This window comes from Leptonotus elevatus, chromosome 10 (assembly GCF_054856555.1).
Source record: "Leptonotus elevatus isolate MCC_2025b chromosome 10, RoL_Lele_1.0, whole genome shotgun sequence".
In the NCBI taxonomy this organism is placed as follows: Eukaryota; Metazoa; Chordata; class Actinopteri; order Syngnathiformes; family Syngnathidae; genus Leptonotus; species Leptonotus elevatus.
In genome coordinates, this window is record NC_141248.1 from 2896968 (window position 1) to 2917268 (window position 20301).

The 20301-nt window shown below is 40.8% G+C and overlaps 1 protein-coding gene across 7 annotated transcripts in view; it reads left to right on the forward strand.

Moving 5' to 3' along the window:
* Positions 1-20301, forward strand: part of cadpsa (Ca2+-dependent activator protein for secretion a) — a 176823-nt gene that overhangs the window by 65271 nt on the left and 91251 nt on the right. For all 7 annotated transcript variants that reach the window (XM_086086186.1, XM_086086187.1, XM_086086190.1 and 4 more), the window contains exons 9-10: positions 3730-3796; positions 13624-13732. In XM_086086186.1, the coding sequence (XP_085942312.1) occupies positions 3730-3796; positions 13624-13732 (176 nt within the window). The remainder of the gene's footprint in view (positions 1-3729; positions 3797-13623; positions 13733-20301) is intronic.

Genomic DNA, 20301 nt, shown 5'->3' on the forward strand with positions numbered 1-20301 from the left:
AGCTTTGACAAGACGAGACACACGAACTTCCCCACATAACGTCGACAATGCTCCCACACTGACTGGACAGACACAACAGACTAAATACACTAACACAAATTACTTGACGAGACACACCTGGGGAAGACACACAGGTGGACATGGTTAAGACAAGGAACACGAAACAAAACACTGAACACAGACAATAAAGAACATGAACACCCAAAATCAAACAAAAACTCAACCCCACAGAACCGAAACATTGACACCTTTTGTACGTGTTTGTCGATCTTTGTGGCAGTGACTGGGACATGAACAGAGGCTATACGCCACCGCAGGTAATAAATAAAACTGTGTTAACTGAGTTTTTTTCAACACTTTGAATAATTTAAATCTCCGAAGTTAACACTTCAACTTTGACAGCCCTCGTTGTTAATAAGGCGAGGCAGTAACAGCTACAGGTGCTTTTCTGTTCTTTTGTAGTTGCCTGGTGTTACTAGACTGCAATTAAAAAAAATTACGGACGCACACGTCAGACAGAGTATTAAAAAGCCAGAAGCATTGTTAAAATATAACGATAGAGCATAATCCCAAATATTAAATAAACAAATGCGCCAAAAAAAAGAAGACTCAAAGCAACAAAGCAAAACTTAAAATAAACTCACCAGAATAGACAACAAGACATGACCAACAGAAATGTGACTGACAGCAATAGAAATAGAAACAATGAACCGACAAAGACAGAAACGGAACAAAATGAATGTAACAAAATACTGTACAAGCAAACGGACAGCACAACGAATTGTACACGCACGCACACACACCCGCACGCACGCACACACACACACACACACACACACTCACACAATAGTGGCTGGCGAGAACTAATAGGTTGACACAAGGGACTGGGCTGACGAGAACAGGTGGAAACAGAAACCTAATGAGCAAGAAAATACATTAAAAAAATTACTCAGGGGAAAAAATTAAACAAAATTAAATCTACAGTAGGTCACATTCACGGTTTAGGGGTAGAGTTCGCCAGTCCGCGAGCTGGCGGACTCAGTAACAGGGGTTAATTTTCACAAAGAACGCTGGGGTGACGACCGGGGCCTTCCCCCGCTGGGCCTGGGGTTCGGGGGTGTCGGCCGCCCTCCGGTGCCCCCATCTCCCCCTTCTGCCCCCGGTGTTCCGTCCTTCCACACGGCGGGGGGTGGGGTGGGCGCGGCTGCCCTCTCCGCTCCGCTGTCCGGCCCCTCTTCGGCGCCGGTGCCTGGGTGCGGGTGGTCCCCGGGGGCTGGGGGTCGGGGGTTGGGGGGCTGCCGGTTGGTCGGGGTGGGGTCGGGGGGGGGCGGCTTTGTTGGGGGGGGGGGGGCGGTGGTGGGGGTTGCGGGGTGGGGGGGTGCTGGGGGTGGGGGGTGTCTGGGGGATTGGGGGCGTGGGGGCGGCTGGGGCTGGGTTGGGGTGGGTGGCGGGGGTGGATGGGGGGCGGGGGGTCGTGGGGGGGGGCGGGGGTTGGGGGCCGGTGGGGTGCCTGGTGGGCCTGCAGTGCCCCGTCCTGCTGCGTTGGGCCGGGGGCGCGGGCCGTGTTGGGGCGGGGGGCGCTCCTGCTCCTGGGTTTGCTCTCCGGCCGGTGGCCCTGGCAGGGCCCGGGGGTCGTCCTTTGGCGCTGCCGCGGCCTGGGGGGCCCTGAGGTGTTGCGCTTGCTCTGTTCCGGCGGGGGTCGACGGCTCCCCTCTTTGGTGGAGATTTTCATGCATGCCAGATCCACCACACCAGCATCTACCGAAACTCAGACACAATCTGTTTCCTCCTCAGGTTATTGAATCGGTGGAGGCTGGTGTCTGCGGATCTCACGCGGCTTCGTCTGTCCTTCCTTCCTTTTCTCGGTCTCTCCTTTGGTCTCTCGAGGCCTCCCTGATTTTATGTTTTTTGGATTTGTTGGGGTCTGGATGTTTCTTGGGCTGGGGAGGAGTTCTGGTGGGGGGTGTCTGGTCGGTGCTGGATTTCACCTTCCTTGGTTTTCTTCGGTCCCCTCGGGTCTCCTGGTGTTCGATTTAGGTGAACGGTATGAGATTTTTTTTCTAATAGGTTTTCTGGTGAGCTAACAAATACACACACGCACGCACACACATACACATACTCACCCACACACACAAAAAAAAAAAAAAAAAAAAAAAAAAAAATATATATATATATATATATATATATATATATATATATATATATATATATTAAAAAAAAATAAAATAAATAAAAAATAAAAAAAAAAGAGCAATGATGATGACATTTCCGAATGAACAATACTGAGCTCTTAAGAAAAAAAAAAAAAAAAAATCTACAGAAATCAGCAAAACACAAATTATGATGACTCTTTTCCAAATGTTTACACTTGAATGATTTAGGCTATGTACTGTGTTATTTTGCAACCCTATGCTTGCCCTTCTCCCGTTCTCCGTTCCATCAATGTTTTCTTTGAGAAGAGTCTACCAGACTTGACTGAAAAATGCCCCTCCTCTCCTGCCACTGATGCACTTGCTGCACCAAACAAACCTCACCTCACAGATGCTGTTTTATTTAGACCGACAAGCAGAAACAGCTTAGAGAAGGACCAGGGGGAAAGGCAGACTAAAAGCAAGCCTATTCGAGTTTCTCACAGACAGCCTGTGAGCGGCAGCCAACTGGGGTCCTCACCCTCGGTTGTTCTTTTCAAATAAAATCCCTCTCACTCACTTTTCTGTCACTCTCTCAGTTAATCCTTCTTCTTCTTTTATTATTATCATTAATAATATTATTATTATTATTATTTCACTCTAAAAACAGTTGGGTCAAAAATAACCCAACTGTGGGTCAAAAATGGACCGATCCTCTACTTGGATCTAGTTGACCCAACTTTGAGTCAAGAAATTGGTCTTTTAGTATAAAACAACTCATAAATATTGGTCAGATCCTTTACTTGGGTCAAAAAATTGGGTCATTTTGTATAAAACGACCCAGAAAGTTGAGTTTCTTTTGACCCAACTGTTTTAGAGTGAAATAATAATAACAACAATAATAATAATAGTGTATTATTATTGTTGCCATTATGACAGTCTTCACATATTCTATACTACATATATACTGTATACATATATACTGTGTGAATATAGATATACTTATCACGATACAGGGGTCACGATACGATACGTATTGCGATACATATGTATCCCAATACATGATCTTCAAGGCGATACATATCCCAATATTTTATATTATTTTACTTGCGTTTTTAGCATAACAGTCATATGTATACCTAAATGATATGTTTATTTTATTGTTATTGTTATGTTATTACAATATCAGACATGATTTTCTGTTGTTGAAGGTATTACATTATTGGGTTTTATTGCATTTTTGATCGAGTGTAAATTTTATTTCATTTTAAGACATTGTTACATTTAGGAAATTATTACATTAAAAGCTGCTTCATGTAGCAAATACAAAAATGACTCGATATTTTTCTAGCAGTTTTAACTGTATTTTATTTAACTGCTTAACTGCATTGCTATTTACAGTTTAATCAATTCCATGATTTACAGCACCCAAAAAATAAATACCTTAGATAGGCTTCAGTCTAAATGTTCTTAAGAGTTATGTGCAAGGGCTTCTGTGAAAGTCACAAAGCATCAACATAGACATTCTTACCTGTACAGGAAGAAAATACAATCATGTTTTGTATAATTTTATGTTCATGTGTTATTTTTAACCACACAGGTACTTATGGGCCATTGGCAAAAATGTATGGAAAAGATGGAAGAAACGATTCTTTGTTCTTGTTCAGGTAAGAACTTTTTTTTTCTTCCTCAAAGCCTTGGTTCCTACAAAATACAGGCATTTGTAACTCAAATCAATACCTAAAAAAACATAGAAGAATGCCCGACATTATTGCATTACTGTTGCATTTCAAATAAGATTAATTAGTTCATAATTAGTTCATAATTAGTAAATAAGTCATCAAATCCTAAATTACACTAAATAACAAAATATTCACCTATTTTGCTATTGCACTTTAAAATATGTATATATTACTGTTTGATGAATAAGGTCTGGAGTTAATGAATGTATGGGCTTTAGTGCCTGGTCATACACAGCGAAGAATGCTGGTCAACCTTTAACAGAACATAAACAACCCTGCGTTCTCGATAGGGCAGTGCAGGAGAGAGATGCAGCCAAGCTGCCGTCCCTCGGCTGTCACAGCAATGAAGGAGAAGCCAAGCAGGCTTTTGTGGGGAGTTTCGGGGGCTGAACAGGCTGGTAGCAGCCATTTCCTGGTGACTGCATCGGGACATGCAGGGGTGGGGTGTGGGGCCGCCTGTCTCTTGTGCGTTGTAGAGAAAATGTCTCAGAGCTACACGTTGACAGGGGATTGACAAAGTCGAATGAACACTAGCTGGCCTAACACTTGGAGCTAGAAAAGCCTGAGCACTGCCAACTTGAAGTCTCTTGGTTGCTTCCAGCTAAATATATTGCAACTGACAAACACTGGTCAATCGACTCCGCACTCAAGTGTGTTTAAGTATGACCGTGTGCACATGCAGCATCAGAAAATACCATGGTGCGTATGTGCTTTTCACTGCTTTTTGATATCATTTGCACTGCAAAATGTGGATGGCTGTGTATTTACTATACTGTTTTTTTTCATACAAGGACTTCTAAGGGATGTTTACAGTACAAGCAAGGACCTCTTTTCCAAAATGCTGTAAATCCATTATGATAACCTACATCAGGATTTTTGAAAAAATAATCACCTTCATTTTTTGGGGGGGAACATACATGTGGATAACATGCATTTGAGTAACTGATGAAATATGTTTCTAAGAAAAGAACAAATAACAAAAAAATAATGTAAACACAATAGAAAATGTTCACATATTTTTAACAAGTTATATATATGTATATAAAACAACTTGTAAGATTTACTTAAAACAAATTCTCGCAAGTATTTGCACTCACTCCAATTAAGTATATCAAGTATATCACACTCACCAGAATTAAGTAACATTTACATTTACATGCAACTAAAGATTGATTACTGTAGGAAAATATTAAGTAGCTCTTACTAAGCGTAATTATAAAATTCCTTATTGTGATGTAGTAAGATTAGTTAATGTAATTAGGTCATAGCCATTGCTTATTTAGTAAATCTTAAAAACATGAAATGATTACCAATATGAAACAAATAGTAATTGTATTAACTTTTTCTATTTCACTTTACTTAACTATACTGAACTCTTAACCCAGTACATCTTAGTACTTGTTACTAAATTTGTTGAAATAAATACGAACCATACACACTCACAATCACACCTAGGGACAATTTAGTCACTTCAAATAACCTACAATGTTTTTCGGAATGTGGGAGGAAACCGACGGAGCACGGTGAGAACATGCAAACTCCACCCAGCAAGGCCGAAGCCCGGACTCAATCTCACGTCCTCTACACTGGGAGGTGGACGTGACAACCATCCACGTGCTGCCTCAAATAAACCAATGACAGATAATGTTAAAGAAAGCCCTTTTGTTTAGTTCTGAAAAAAAGCAAAACAGACACTCTGCAATAGAGACTCGAATTAAAAAATAAAATACAAAACAACTTACCCTGTATTTAGGATTCATTTATATAAATGAAATGTTAAGTGTTAAGCAAGATACTATATAAGTTGGGAACTGAATAATACACAAAGGTCAAAGTTTTATGTTTCCTGGATGATATTAAGCAGGAAAAATAATTAAATTAATTAAAAGCACACTAATATATTCTGTAAGTGTAATTACTGTACAACATACATTGTAATGTACGTTAAGCATTTAAAAATGTCCAATTATAAAAAATCTCTCTCTCTCTCTCTCTCTCTCTCTCTCTCTCTCTCTCTCTCTCTCTCTCTCTCTCTCTCTCTCTCTCTCTCTCTCTCCCTAGTAAAGTTTACAGATTTTTAGCAGTTCTAAAATTAAACACATATAACTGAGTACATCTTAATTATTAATTTAATTTATAATTTACTTCGACATTTTGTAAATGTTGTAAAACATTACACGGAAAAAACAAGTAGCAAATTGAAATATACCTAATGTTTAATTAAATGTGAATAAATAAAAAATAAGTAAATATAATTATGAAACCGAGGTAATATTTACAAGGGCAACACGTCATTTTTATCAGTGTACATGTATTGCAAAAACATTTACCCAAAGAAAATCATCACTGCCACTGTCATCATCCCCACTTGAGTCAGATGGTATATGGTCAACTATACTGTAAGTTTTGCTAGCATGTTCTGCACCTGACCACTACAAAACATAAGGACCAGGATCCTTACTCTTTTATGAGACTAAAATCCATAAAATATTATAATAATAAAAAGTAAATGATGATTTAAAGCAAAAAAAAAATAAATACAAAATACTGCAGCTGAAGTATTTTCAAAAGCAACAAAGTTACAGCAACACTAAGTTGTAGTCACAATACAGCTAATGATGTCCAAAGTCCAATGTAGTGGAATCAATCGCCATTTCCTCAAATAACAAAATCAATACTTGGATATTTTAGCAATTATATTACTCCTTAGTTGTTGCTTAATGTTCCAATATATTTTTTACTTGCAAGGGCCTCCTGGAATAGAAGTAATAGACAACTTCTGTCAGCCATCTTGTTGTCAGTCTTTTTTTTTTTGCACTTACAAACGTTGACCACTGGATGGCAGTATATGTCAAGACTACACTAGTGTCCACTGGAGTGGCTAATGGCCAAATGTTGCTAAAAGATTAATTTATATAGGAGAAAACAACGTTTTAATAGCTGTCCACTGGAGTAACCACTATCCGTGAAAGGGTTAAGCATTGTTAAAAAATGTTTTTTGTTTTTATTCAGACTTGCAAATTTTACAAACAATATTTTATCCATCAGCTTGAACATCCATATATTGCTCATTCTGATTAGGGTAGGCTGGAGCCTATCTCAGATGACATTTGGCTAGAGGAGGGGGACACCCTGGACCGGTTGCTAGCCTACTGTAGGTTAATAAAATGTAGAATCCTTCACTTTAATTATTGATTTACTGAGGTTTCTCATCTGTTTATCCATTAAGCCAGGTGTGCTCAAGTTCGGTCCTCGAGAGCCCCTATCCAGTTTTCCATGTTTCTCTCCACTAACACACCTGATTCATGATCAGGATCGTTTTCAGGCTTCTACAAAGCTTGCTGATTAGCTGATCATTAGATTCAGCTGTGCTGCAGGAGGGAAACATGGAAAACAGGCTGGATTGGGGCTCTCAAGGACCGAACTTGAGCACCCCTGCATTAAGCTATTAACTTAATCAATCTAATAATTGATTGACCAGATTTAATGCAAATTACGCCATTGCCTAAAATAAGTATTATTCACTATTTAAGTATAGTAAAGGTAATGTGTTTGTTACAATTCTGTATCTTTTAACTCATTCAAACCCCAAAACATATAAATATGTTTTTCAATACTTTGTCCTTAACTCCCAAAACCATCCTTACGCGTTTTTTGTGTGGTTGTTTTAATGCTAGAGCATACAGAAGACTTTGATGCAGCTTCTGACCTCAAGTGGTCGTTTAAAGCTATGGTAGTTATTCCCAAAAAACGGCCAGAAGGTGGAAGCAGAGTACTCATAAGAGATCAACCAGGGCCATGTTGCAAACAAGCTCCTTTTGCCAGTGTTTTAAACAGATTTGTGAATAATGATGAAACTTGGCTATATTTTAATGCTAATTGCTGCAAAATGGAAACAGGTGCAAATATACTTTTTTTTCTCCTGATGAAAGAAGTGACTCTAAACTTTATTTTGGTAGTTTCCATGTTTTTATAGCAAAAGAACACAAAATCAAGTAAAACAGTCGGAGGTGAAGGGGGTTGCTTCAGTGAAAATGGCTGGGAGTGAATGAGTTAATTAAAAATACTGGCACAAAAATAATAATACTTTTTTAATCAATTTTAAAATTTAAATTAACACTTTAAATCACCAATGACCTGAACCTGAAACTGTGTTTCACATGTTCATCACCCGGATTTATGGGTTTCATTTTCATTATTCGTGTTTCTTTGCTGTCCTCACATCACCTCCTCCCAGTAATCAGCACGGGGCTGAGTGGAGTGTCCCTCCTCAGAGCATTCAGACAGATTACAGATAAAGCTGTGTGTGCGTGAGAATGGTCTGAATGTACTGGCACACATGTCCACTTGCTTAAGAATGCTTAAACATGCATTACATCGTTCCCCATTCTTTAAACTACACAGCAAATTTGACTCTATTTAGAGTGGGACCAAATAGAGTCAGTTTTAGAGTAATATCTACATTTGGAAGTGAGTCAAATAAAGAATTTAACAAATAAAGAATTGAACAAATAAAGAATTTAACAAATAAAGAATTTAACAAATAAAAAATTTAACAAATAAAGAATTGAAAAAAATAGAAGTCAGTCAAGCTTGAAGAACTTCAGCTTGGGAGACTCCCACACTACCACCTGAACTATGCTCTTCCTACTTTTTTCTTATCTCTGAAAGAGCAAAAACCTAGTTTTTCTCTTGGAGTTAGGAAGATTCCAGCTGACATGAGCGATATGCCAACACACAACAGGAGCTGTATGGCTCAGGGAGTAGATTGGCTGTCTCCCAAGTTGAAGGTCGTGAGTTCGTTCCTCAACCCTTGAGTGCCTTTTATTGTTTTCAATTCTTTATTTTACTCTCTTCCAAATGTAGATATTACTCTAAAACTGAGTCTATTTGGTCCCACTCTAATAAGAGTCAAATTTGCTCTACATAATTTACTGTGTATTTTTCAGGATTTTTTTCTGAAAGTTCCTCATATGCACTTTCTAATGAGAAATTATGCTGCATTCGAGGATGGTCAGAAGGTTTTATCTGAGTTGTTTCTGGCAGTTCTTACTTGAAAGCGTTCGAGGCAAAAGTAAACAACCAAAATGGTGGATAGTGATAAATAGTTTTTTATTTTGGTCCTCAAAACTCATTTTGACCTCCAGCAAACTTGCCTTCTCGCAATTTTGCTCCATTTGTTGTGTTTATCTTATTTCATAAGCATTCCATACAGTTCAGTAATTCACCGTATAATTTCATGCAGGGAAATAGTGGCATACTGTCACATACGTTGTGTTACGTGGAGTTATGTCAAATATTTATGAATGAAGAAATCTATCCAGTTTTATACTCAAGTAAATTGTGTTTTACCATTCACGGTCTGTGTTTCCAAAGGGGTCGCCATTGTAGAGTCACATGTAGTCCGTCGGTAAAGTCAGGGTACTTTTTTCCCCCCCGACTTCGCAAGTGGGATTTCCAAGATTAAGGAGGCGTTCTCGTACACACTTTCTGGTTTGAACTCGGAAAAGTCCGACTTCCGACCAATGCAGCATTAATCACTTAAGAACACTCCACACAATGCTAAAATATTGTGGTTTAATCCAGGTATTTGGCGGCCGTGGCTCTAGGTGTAGATGTGGTCGTTCAGTAATCAGAAGGTCGGCAGTTTGATCCCCGCTCTCCCCAAGTCTTGTGCCGTTGTGTCCTTAGGCAGGGCACTTAACACACATTGCCTCCAGTGCTACTCACACTGGTGTATGTAAGGTGCAAATGTTTGGTGGTGGTCAGACGGGCCGTAGGCGCACACTGTCAGCCAGGCACAGAGGGCAGCTGTGGCTACTTAAGTAGCTTACCTCCACCACAGTGTGAATGTGCGAGTGCATGAATAATGTATCCATTGTAAAGTATCTGTGAGTTTCCAGAAAAACACTCTTAAAATCTGATGCATTATTATTATTATTACTTTCAGCACTACTGTAATAGTGATAGGAAGGCAGCACACAGCTCTGTGAGCACCCAGAGCCCAGTTAGGAGAGGTGGGAGGGATTGGGTGGAACGAGCAAATGTGAGGTTCTGTATTTTTGTTGTTAAAGCTACTGAACGTAGAATATTCAATTTCGAATCGCTACTGCCACCAGCTGATGAAAAATGAAACTGCACATACCGTTCTTCACATACACACCACGCACATTACGGCACATCCGCAGACAGGGCGCGCAAAATTATAACCTGAATCCAGTCTGAAAACTATTGGCCAGAGGGTTGCAGGAGTACCCAAATGCCGCGTTTCCACCGCAGGACGTTCGGGTATGGGGAGGGGGCTAGGGACTTTCAGAGAAACCGTCCTCTCAGCCAGCCCAATTGTGGATGTGTCTCCACTGCGGAGTAGTACCCATTTCGTGACGTCACGAGTTTCGATCGACACGTAAATGCCGTGCGACGGTTTCTCTTGTGACGTCACCCAAGCACCGTGCGACGAAAATCACGAGGAAAGAGAAAAACTTTAGGTGGTCGCTGTTTTTTTTAGCTTTTTTTAATGTTGATTGTAATGGGGAAAAAACAGGATCCTTGTTAATCTGGATTTGTTGAAGTGGTGAATACCTGTATATGTAATTGAGATAAGTGAGATGTGTAACATTAGGTGGATGGTATAGTCATTGTTTGATTTGGATCTGTGAAACCAAATAAAAATAGAATTTCAAAAAAGGGCAGATCATTTCACTTGTTTCTAGTAAATTTACGCTAAAAACAAGTGTATTTGATCTCCTATTAATTAGACGTGTTTTTGCAGTGTTCACATTAGTGTTTTTGATAATCATGTCTGTCTAATTGTCTTTTGTCTGTGCTGAGTGACAGCTGAGAGTTCAATGGAGGCAGAACCATGCAGAGAAAGGCAGTGGGAGAAAGGGATGATGTTTTTGGGGTGGCGGGTGGGGGCTGTAATTTAGTTTTAGATTTGCCTTTGTGGTTTCCTAAAGACCAGGGAACTGTTGTGGAGGAGTCCCTCCATCCTTTACTTTGCCCTAGGTCTCATCAGTGTTGTCGTTTGGAATCTCATTTGGCACACGTACTCACACACACACACACACACACACACACACAGAATGCAGCTGCAGTTCGAGTGAAAGCTGCCACTTGCAGCTACAGAGGTGGCGACAGTGGCTGATTGGCCAGGCCTGTTGATTTGTGACGACAGGCTGGCATGACTAGCAGCAAGTGTAGCAGCAAAGTGTCACTATACTTCTAGTTACCGGCATCGACTGTGGCTGTCAATGTTAAATTTAAAAGTTAAGCCAATATATCAGTCCATACTGGCCTTTTGAAAAAAAGAAAAAGGTTTCATGTATAAATGTCATTTTCAGATAACCCACTGAATTTCCTTTTGAAAATCCATTTATTTTATTGATATGAATATTTGAATTATTGACAGTAACAATTTTTTCTAACAAAAAAAACATGATTCTAAATTAATATTTGGCAAACTTTTAATCCTAAAATCTTTACCGTTGTGTCCCAAATCGAATTTCTTGATTTGCAATATTTTCTGAAGATGCTAATCCCATTTTTGGATATTCTGTATAGGAATTTTCTCCTATTGCTTTAATATGCAGTTTCCATGAAAATTTAAAGAGAAAAGCAACTTAGTATCTTTAGTTCCTTTTTTGAGATTATTTTACTAATCTTTTACCAATGCTTTGTCACTCAAGCTGTCTTTACCCATTAGTGCCACTATAGAGAACCTCATTTTGTTGTTACAATACACCAACGGGGTCTCTGAGCTGTAGTCACGGATTTATACACAGCAAAAAGCCCAGTCATAAATGTAGTTGATTTCAACACTTTTTCAGAGTTTATATAGCTCCACACTTTCCAGAGTTAAATCAACACTAGTCAAATAGTGAAAATATTTAACACTGGGAGAGAGTACATTTTAACTCACTAAGCAGAGTTACTTAACACGACAGCAGTAGACATTTAACTCTTTTCAGACACTCCTAAAAGTTGTCTCCTAAAAGGATCTACCACGACGGGGATCGAACCGGCGCAGTCTAATTTCTAGACTATCCAGCCACAAGTGTTTAAGGCATTATAAATGAATTTAACCTGTAACTTCAATTATTTTAAATTTTTAAATTTTTTATAGCGAACCTTCAAAAGAATACACGGATATTTTTTTCCCGAGGCTTCACCTCATAAAGTACTCGTTGAAAATAAGGAAGCGCACTTGCCGAAAGGGGGTTGTCTATCAAAGATGGCAGATGTAACGACAGTTTTAAACCAACACTTTAAACCAACACCTCTTTTGAAGAGAACATTTGAAGTAGGCTATGTTAATAGTGACCACACGTATAAGATGGAAAAGCATTCGCTATCTTAGAAAATACGGTAGAATGCGTTATTTCGTTCATGCTAACACATACACTAGCATGTGAGTTTTTAAAAAGGCAGCGGGAGCAAAACTGAGTTTGGTTGTACTTTATTGAAGTATTTAACATGTACTCAAGTTAATTTTGATCAATCGTCATCCACAAATTTCTAAAAAGTCCTCATCGTCTGTATCCAAAATGAACAGCTGGGCAAGTTCTCCATCAAACACACCAGATTCCCTCTTGTTATTGTCACTCTCGTTGTCATGTGGTGTTGTGCCAAAGTATACTTACCCTCGTTAAAACACATGCTTTTCAAAAAACACATGTAGAACACACGTGTGTTTTTCAGTTTTAGAAACAAGGTTTTATTGCGCAGAAACAAAAGAAAAGCAAGCACATTCTGCAGTGCACTTCAATGACCTCACACGCAGTAGAAAATCTCAAATATGTATAGAAAAAGCTCAGACGTTAGCTCAGATGTTATTGTTTTTCGGTTTCGTTCCAGTTTAAATACTTGTTTACAAGGAATCTTTTTGAAGAATCTCTTCTGACCGTACTACGCATTACCATCTGCAAGGCAACGGGCTCCGGTTTCATCATTCCATGAAAATGAGATAGACATTCACAAGGGACCTTAAAGACAGGCGTGGGAGAATGACGTTGCTTGTGTCAAAGGGATAGGAGAGATCAAAGGTTTCAAGGGCAGTAGCCTCTTGCTTGCTGTGTGAACAGTCACTTTTGTGTGTGGAGAGTAATGAGATATGACTTGTCAATGCGTCCTCGTTTCATCATTTACCACATCTCCACAGTAGGAAATTGTACTATTCTAATCATGGAATTGGACAAACATTTACCGGGAAAATTAATGATCAAGCAAATATGAGATGTTGAAGATTGTGTCAGATGCATTCACTTCATTGGAGAAAAAAAGTGACAGACAGGGGTAATAAGAAAAATGGAAACACAAATTAAATGAAAATGTGATGCGATGCAAGATTGTGGCCCAGTGGGAAAAAAATATCACACAATGCAGCAAATGGAAACCAAATATTTATATATTTATAAAGACATTGGCCCTTAATTATTTGTTTTCAATGCCATTACTAAGACCAAAAAAAAGTGCATACATAAATAAATTTTATGTTTGCAGTATGTAATAATAATGCACATTTCTATCAATTTGGTCAAAAGTATATACTGTTAAGCACAGTATTGCTTTTATTTGTTTAAACATTCTGTCAGAAAACCACAGTACAGTATGCATGGTATACTGGAAAATACAGGAGGAAATCAGAAAATCATAATTTTCTTTGATTCAGTATTCATTGTCTCTGTCATGCAGTTTGCTATTTTAAGTTAAGCGCACAGCTCATTCACAACTCCTTTCTTGGCTTACTACAGGTGAGTCAGTACACATTTGCAATGTGCAGCTACCGAGAAAAGAAGGCAGAGCCGGTGGAGCTGCTCCAACTTGATGGCTACACTGTGGACTACACTGACCCCCAGCCAGGTGAAACATTCTAACATATATTACTATTTGTATTGTTTACATGATTAAATCCGTGAATACAACATCATTGCTACTTGCAAAAGTGAAAAATCAAAAGATGGCATGATTGATTACTGCTTTGGTCCACTGGCTACGCAGCAGAGTTGGTAGCAGCTAAACTGCTAAAACTGTAGTCTTAATTTTATCCACCATTTTTAAATTTAGTCTCAGTTTTACTCAAGTTTCAATCACGCTTGTTAGTTTTCATCATAGTTAGTCAACCTCATCCCGTTTTTATTTAGTCAATTTTTAGAAGACAATAAATCTAGCATTTTAGTCCAAGAAAACATAATTTTATTCGTCTTGTTTTGGTCAGCAAAAACTGTCAACGTTTTAGTCTAGTTTTAGTCAGGACAATCATTTTACCCCTATATATTTTTTTTTTTAATCAGCAGATTATGTTGAACATTTCGGATCTAAAACCGTTTCACATAAATTTCTCTCATCTTTTTGATGAAAACAACTTCACACACAATTACAGTATATCAACAAGTGGCTACTATGGGTCCATGCTATGAGCTAGTAAATTAGCCAGAATTAGTTAGCTGGGGGGGGGGGGGTGCTGGTGGTCCCTGAGAGGTGGAGGACCCGGCCCCCCAACAGGTGTCTCCCTCACCTCTATGCGGATTTAAATGTGTGGTAGTGGCATTGGTACTGCACCTTTTTCTTATGATAGCTTGTCCCTCATGATTTTCGGGCTCAGTGAAATCCATCAGGCTATTGCCATATTGGACTGGCACAGATGGTTTTTCACAGGCTTTCAAGAGTGGTTCATTTGCCACAGTGATTTGCTGGGGAAGTTGTATGCCCTGAAGCAAACAATCACGACTGACCCTGCGATCATTCAGCCTGCACAGTAATAAACAAAAAGTATAAGACAATTAATATTTTTCAGTGTTACTTGTTTGTAATTTTATCTGTGCAAGAATAGATAAAAAACATGTCTTTGTATTAAATTATATGTATAAAGCTGTCAAAAATTAACTCACCAGGACGTCAAACTTTCCCCCTTTATGCTAACAGCGTTACACCAGTGCTTGCCCCCATTTCTGATTTTCACCAACAGTATGAGCCTCAACTGGCTTCTTGATTGGCTGTCATAGCCTGTCACAATAACCATCTACAAACCAAAGACATACGATGGTAGAGCATGTGCTGACTTTAGTCAGAAGGGGTTAATCGGGCTCACACTAAATCCACTTTTTGTGTCTTCTAGGTTTTACAGAGTCAGGTTTTAAGACTAAACAGCTAATTTTTAATGGTTACAACATCATGAACTTACAATACAATGATTAATGTAAAACATGCAGTCTAGTCTACTGGACAAGTGTCAATAGCCTAATCAAAAATCATACGTTGAAAATAACTTGTTAGGAGTGGGAGACCAGAAAGCCCACATCACTGAGGAAAGATGCATCTCTTGAGTCTGGCACCTTAGACCACTCGGCCATCCTGACATGCAAGAACATTTAAATCATGGGGAATAAAACCTAAAAGTCTGGTCCCAACCAAAATGCACATCCTAAAGTACTTGTCAGCAGTGCGTTTTGAATGCATGCCTTCATTTGGAGGCAGAAATCCCAATTTGCTGTGGAAGGAGTCATCTTTTGTCAGGTGCCCGAGAGTACTCGGCTATGCTGAGTTGTAACAATCTGTGTTTCTTGTGAAACTAAAATGCAATAGTCTGGTCACTTAGGTATCTACTTCTGAGTCCATACTAATGTTCAAAAGGAATTGACAAGACTTTTACTCGAACTCATACCTTCTATGGGAGACCAAAAGGCTTAATGCACAGTGGAATAACACCTTTTCGAGCTCCTTAGAATACTTGGCCATGCTGACACTTCCTGCCATCCTCCTCAAAGTGACCTAGTGCCAGTAACAATGATACAGACCCCCTTCAGGCCATGGCAAAGGTACCATTCAGCTAGTTTTATGTCAATGTTTAATCAGAAGAGTTAGGAAAATATTTCATTAATGTTGAAAAGTTCCTTAGTGCTACTTTAAATGTTCTACGTGCATGAATGAAACATTAAGTGGAGAATATGTTATACATGAAACCTGCACAGTACTTAATAGGGTCAGCATTTCAGAATAGGAAAAATAATAACACTTCAAAATTCATAGTTCTGTTGTAAAATAAGCCAGTCAGATTGTGGAAGTTTTTTATTTCTTCTTCTTTGTCCATCTCCTGCATTCCAGAGATGGGTGGGGCTTGTTGTCCGTGGAGATGAAACAGTGTCTTAGTCAACAGTGAGCATTGAGCAGTGATGGAGGAGGAGCGTCCGGCCACTGTTCTGTAGCATGGCTTGAAGTTGGTTGAACATCACAGTAGTGTCAGTGCCAGGATCAATCAAGGAGTCGTGGTCTAATATTCCTTCAAGTCTAGTCCTCAAATAGAATCTATTCAATGCAGCTTTAACTTTGAGATTACCTAAAAGTTGCTTGAATGGTACCAACCAGAGTCTTTCACCAACCCCAGAAACATCTAAATTCCAACAAATTAGGGAGACCTCAAGAGACCAAAGAAGAGACTGAGGGAAGGAAGGAAGGATAGATGAAGCAGAGTGAGATCCACAGACATCAGCTTCCACCGATTCAACGACCAGAGGAAGAAGCAGATTGTGTTTGAATTTCGATAGATGATGGTGTGATGGATCTGGCATGCATGAAAACCTCCACCAAAGGGGGAGCCGTCGACCCCGGCCACGGCAGCGCCAAGGCACAACCACCGGGCCTCGCAGGGGCCACCGGTCGGAGAGCAAACCCAGGAGCCAGAAGCGCCCCCCACCCCAATGGCAGGCCCGTCAGGCATCCCACCGGCCCACAGCCTCCAGATGTATTTCTGGACTAAAGTCTTAGAAAAACTTACCTTTATCTCCAAACTTGTGTTTGCTAGGTGACCTAACAACAACTGACTTACCACGTAAACAGTCTACACTTGTAGCCCTTACTATCGCGAAAAAAAAAAATCTTGTTAACTGGAAAAATAAACAAACTCCAAATATCGACCAATGGTCTAACCTCCTTACAAATCACATTTTAATGGAAAAAATATCTGCCTTCGACAAAACACCAAATATCAAAATTTATAGAAACATGGTCTACATCATAGGTGTCAAACTCCGGTACAGGAGGGCCGCAGTCCTGCAGGTTTGAGATGTTTCCCTTCTCCAACACAGCTGATATATGATCAGCTCATCAGCAAGCTCTGCATATGCCTGATAACGATCCTGCTGATTGGAATCAGCTTGTGTTGGAAGAGGGAAACCTCCAAAACCCGAGTTTGACACCTATGGTCTACATATATAGAATCTTTTCATCTAAATCTGGTTACTTAATTCTGCCTGTTAGCGAGAGCCACCACATCACGATAACTTACATTGCTGTTTCTGTATTTGGCAATTTGTAACTAATGGTTGTGTTTTTATAGTCAGGAACCCAGTTGCTGCCAGCAGGATCGAGCAGACTACATCAAATTACATCTTACAGTCACCAACTCCTCAAGATTCACTTCCAATGGGCACTAAGGGTTAATATTCGGAATCACTGCATGCCAGTGGGTTAACTTTATAGGTGCTGTCCCCCCTGGCTGAGCGTGTGCGGCTCTGCCCCTCTGTTGGCTGCTGGGTGGCAGCTGCATCTTGGCCGTTCCCTGGGTCTCTTAGGGGGTGCTGTGTTGCGGTGCGCTCCCTGGTGTCCGGGGTGGCGACGCCCCGGCGCGGTTCGTCGCTCCAGGCCCGGCGACGCGGTTCGGGGCCTGTAGGCCTCCGGGGTGCCCCGTGGTTCCCTCTCCCCTCCCCCTTCCTCCCCCTGTGGGTTTGCTCTCCGGCTGGTGGCCCCTGCGGGGCCCGGGGGTTGTGCCTTGGCACTGCCGTGGCCTGGGGGGTTGTGCTTGCTCTGTCCTGGTCGACGGCTCCCCTCTTTGGTGGAGGTTTTCATGCATGCCAGATCCACCACACCAGCATCTATCGAAATTCTAACACAATCTGCTTCTTCCTCTGGTCGTTGAATCGGTGGAGGCTGATGTCTGTGGATCTCACTCTGCTTCATCTATCCTTCCCTCCTTCCTTTCCTCAGTATCTTCTTTGGTTTCTTGAGGTCTAACTAATTTGTTGGAATTTAGATGTTTCTGGGGTTGGTGAAAGACTCAGGTTGGTGGGATGTCTGGTCGGTGCTGGATTTTCCTTTCCTTTCTTTGCTTTGATCCTTCCTCGGGTCTCCTGACAACCTCATGACTCTAGCTGGATTCTGAAGTATTCGGTTTAGGTGATTTTTAACAGGTTTTAGTTGAATTAATGAGTACACACTCACACGCACACAAACATGCACACACACACGCACATACTCACGCACTTACAAAATAAAAATTAAAAAAATTAAAAGAGAGAGAGAGAGCAATGATGATGACATGTCGAATCGGTAAAATTACCGAAAACAATACTGAGCTCTCTCAGAAAAAAAAGGGTGGCTCATTACGACCCTGTTTAACGGACCAGGCCGCTAAAAAGCTTGTCGTTGATGTTGGGCCATCAAATTCCCGAGACAATGCTTGGAAGTGCTCGATAAGTTATTTAAAATGTGGATGGTTGTCATTTGATCGAGTTACCTACTTCTCGGGTGGACCTTAATTTAGGTATTGAGATAAATCTTATCTGTTGTTGCCTGTGGGTATCTCTTCAAATGGAAATCAAGGTACCCAGAAGTGTTGTCGGAGCCATCTTTTTTATTTTAGTATTCTCAACTTTCTAGTCATTTATTTTTATTTTTTAATCTCACTCCCTCACACATACAACATGGTCTCCGATGGCGGGGAAGCGAACTCACGGCAACCTGCATCGTAGGCATGTGACCACTCCGCCACCTGGAGCCCTTGTCGGATCCCTCTTGTTGCAGCTCGAATTTCTGAATGTGTTGTGCGATAGTGTATAACTATTTTGTAGACATGCCTGGTTGCACCACATCATGAGGTGAAGAAGCATCTGCTCGCTGTTGGCAGCAACTGGAAGTGTGGTACCTGGCTGGGGCGCTGAAATAAAAAGTGTGCTGCTTGGTAGGAGCGCAGAGGCAGGGGAGCTGGCTCCTCTCAGTGGCACTGCAGAGGGAGGGGTTCCAGCTGTTTGTTGAGCGGAACCCAGATACGCACTTGCCGAGAAGGATGCAGGAACCAGAAGTGGAGCAGATGGCCGTAAAGCAGGTCCAAGAGTGTCAGCAAAAGTCTGCTGCACACCCGAAAGTGGTGCAGGTTGTGCAGATGGATTAAAAGACAAGGGAGTGTCCAACTGAACAGGTTCTGGACGGGAACCTCCAAAGTAGTGGTTTGGGACTGTATAGTTGGACACCTGGTGTTAAATTGTGGAACTTGCTGCAATTTGAATTCAGCCTGGAATGACTTGTCATCCTGGCCAGGACTGAGCGAAGGTTTTTGCAAGCGGTGAAGTTTCTCTTCAGTTGCCATCAATTGAGATTGGCTTTTTTTCTTCGGCACGCTCGTTTTTCAAAATTGAAATATTTTGTGTTAGCGCAACAATTTCGTCGTTCGTGAAGGCTAGTGAGTATTTGTCAAATTTGCAGGAGGATGCGGTTTGACTCACCAGAGAGCTGGCTGCTGTAGCTAAATGGGGCATTGGAGTTAGTAGTGACTTGATTGTCCACAGTAGATGCAGAGGCCCAACGAAAACTTCCAGGTGTGTTCCTCCTGGGTGAGACGGGTCCTTCCAAGTTACCTCCGGAACTTGGGGCGTTGGTGTTGTGGTCTGGGGTGGTTGGGCAACATCACGGGGAAAGGAGGGATTTAATCGCCTGGATGCTCGTCATCTTTCTGAGTTGCTCCAGTGATTCTGGCTCATCTTGAGTAGGTAGCTGGTCTTTGGGTTCCTCTGATAGACCAGCAACAAAAATGGTCTTGAGACCCGCGCCATTCCACACACTTTCCGAAGCAAAAATATAAAAAGGGAAAATTAGTACAAATTAACAGATATTTTACAAAAAGAACGATGTATTTCAACTCAAGGTGTCAGTTTGTGGAACAATCTTAAATGTAAAACAAAATTTCAGTCTATCTGTATTTAAATGTTTTTTATATAAAAGGCTAAGCACAATTACTGGAAAAATACATATAGCACAAGGACATGCTGTTGAATTATTTTATAGAATTGTTACATTGAAAGCATCTGACCGCTTGCTGTCATTCATTTTGTGTTGATTATGTTATTTTAGTGATGATTAGTGGCAGATAACACAAGTTTGATATCTTTCTGTGAAATTAATGAATCTTGCTGCATGCCTCCTTCTGATCATCGTTTTCACGCGACGGCGACGCAGCTTGTCCCCTGTACTGCAGCCGATGGGACGTCCGTGGACATTGTCGCTCACTGCGTCGCTCCCTTCAATCCCTCAACGGCGATGTGGCTTGCTTCTGACGCTGTACCTGTGCGGTTTGGCCACGAAGCTTCATCTGGTGAACGGGAGACGCGTAATCAAACGGGTTGCTTCTCACGTCTTGACAAACGTGTATTTTTTCTCCCTTA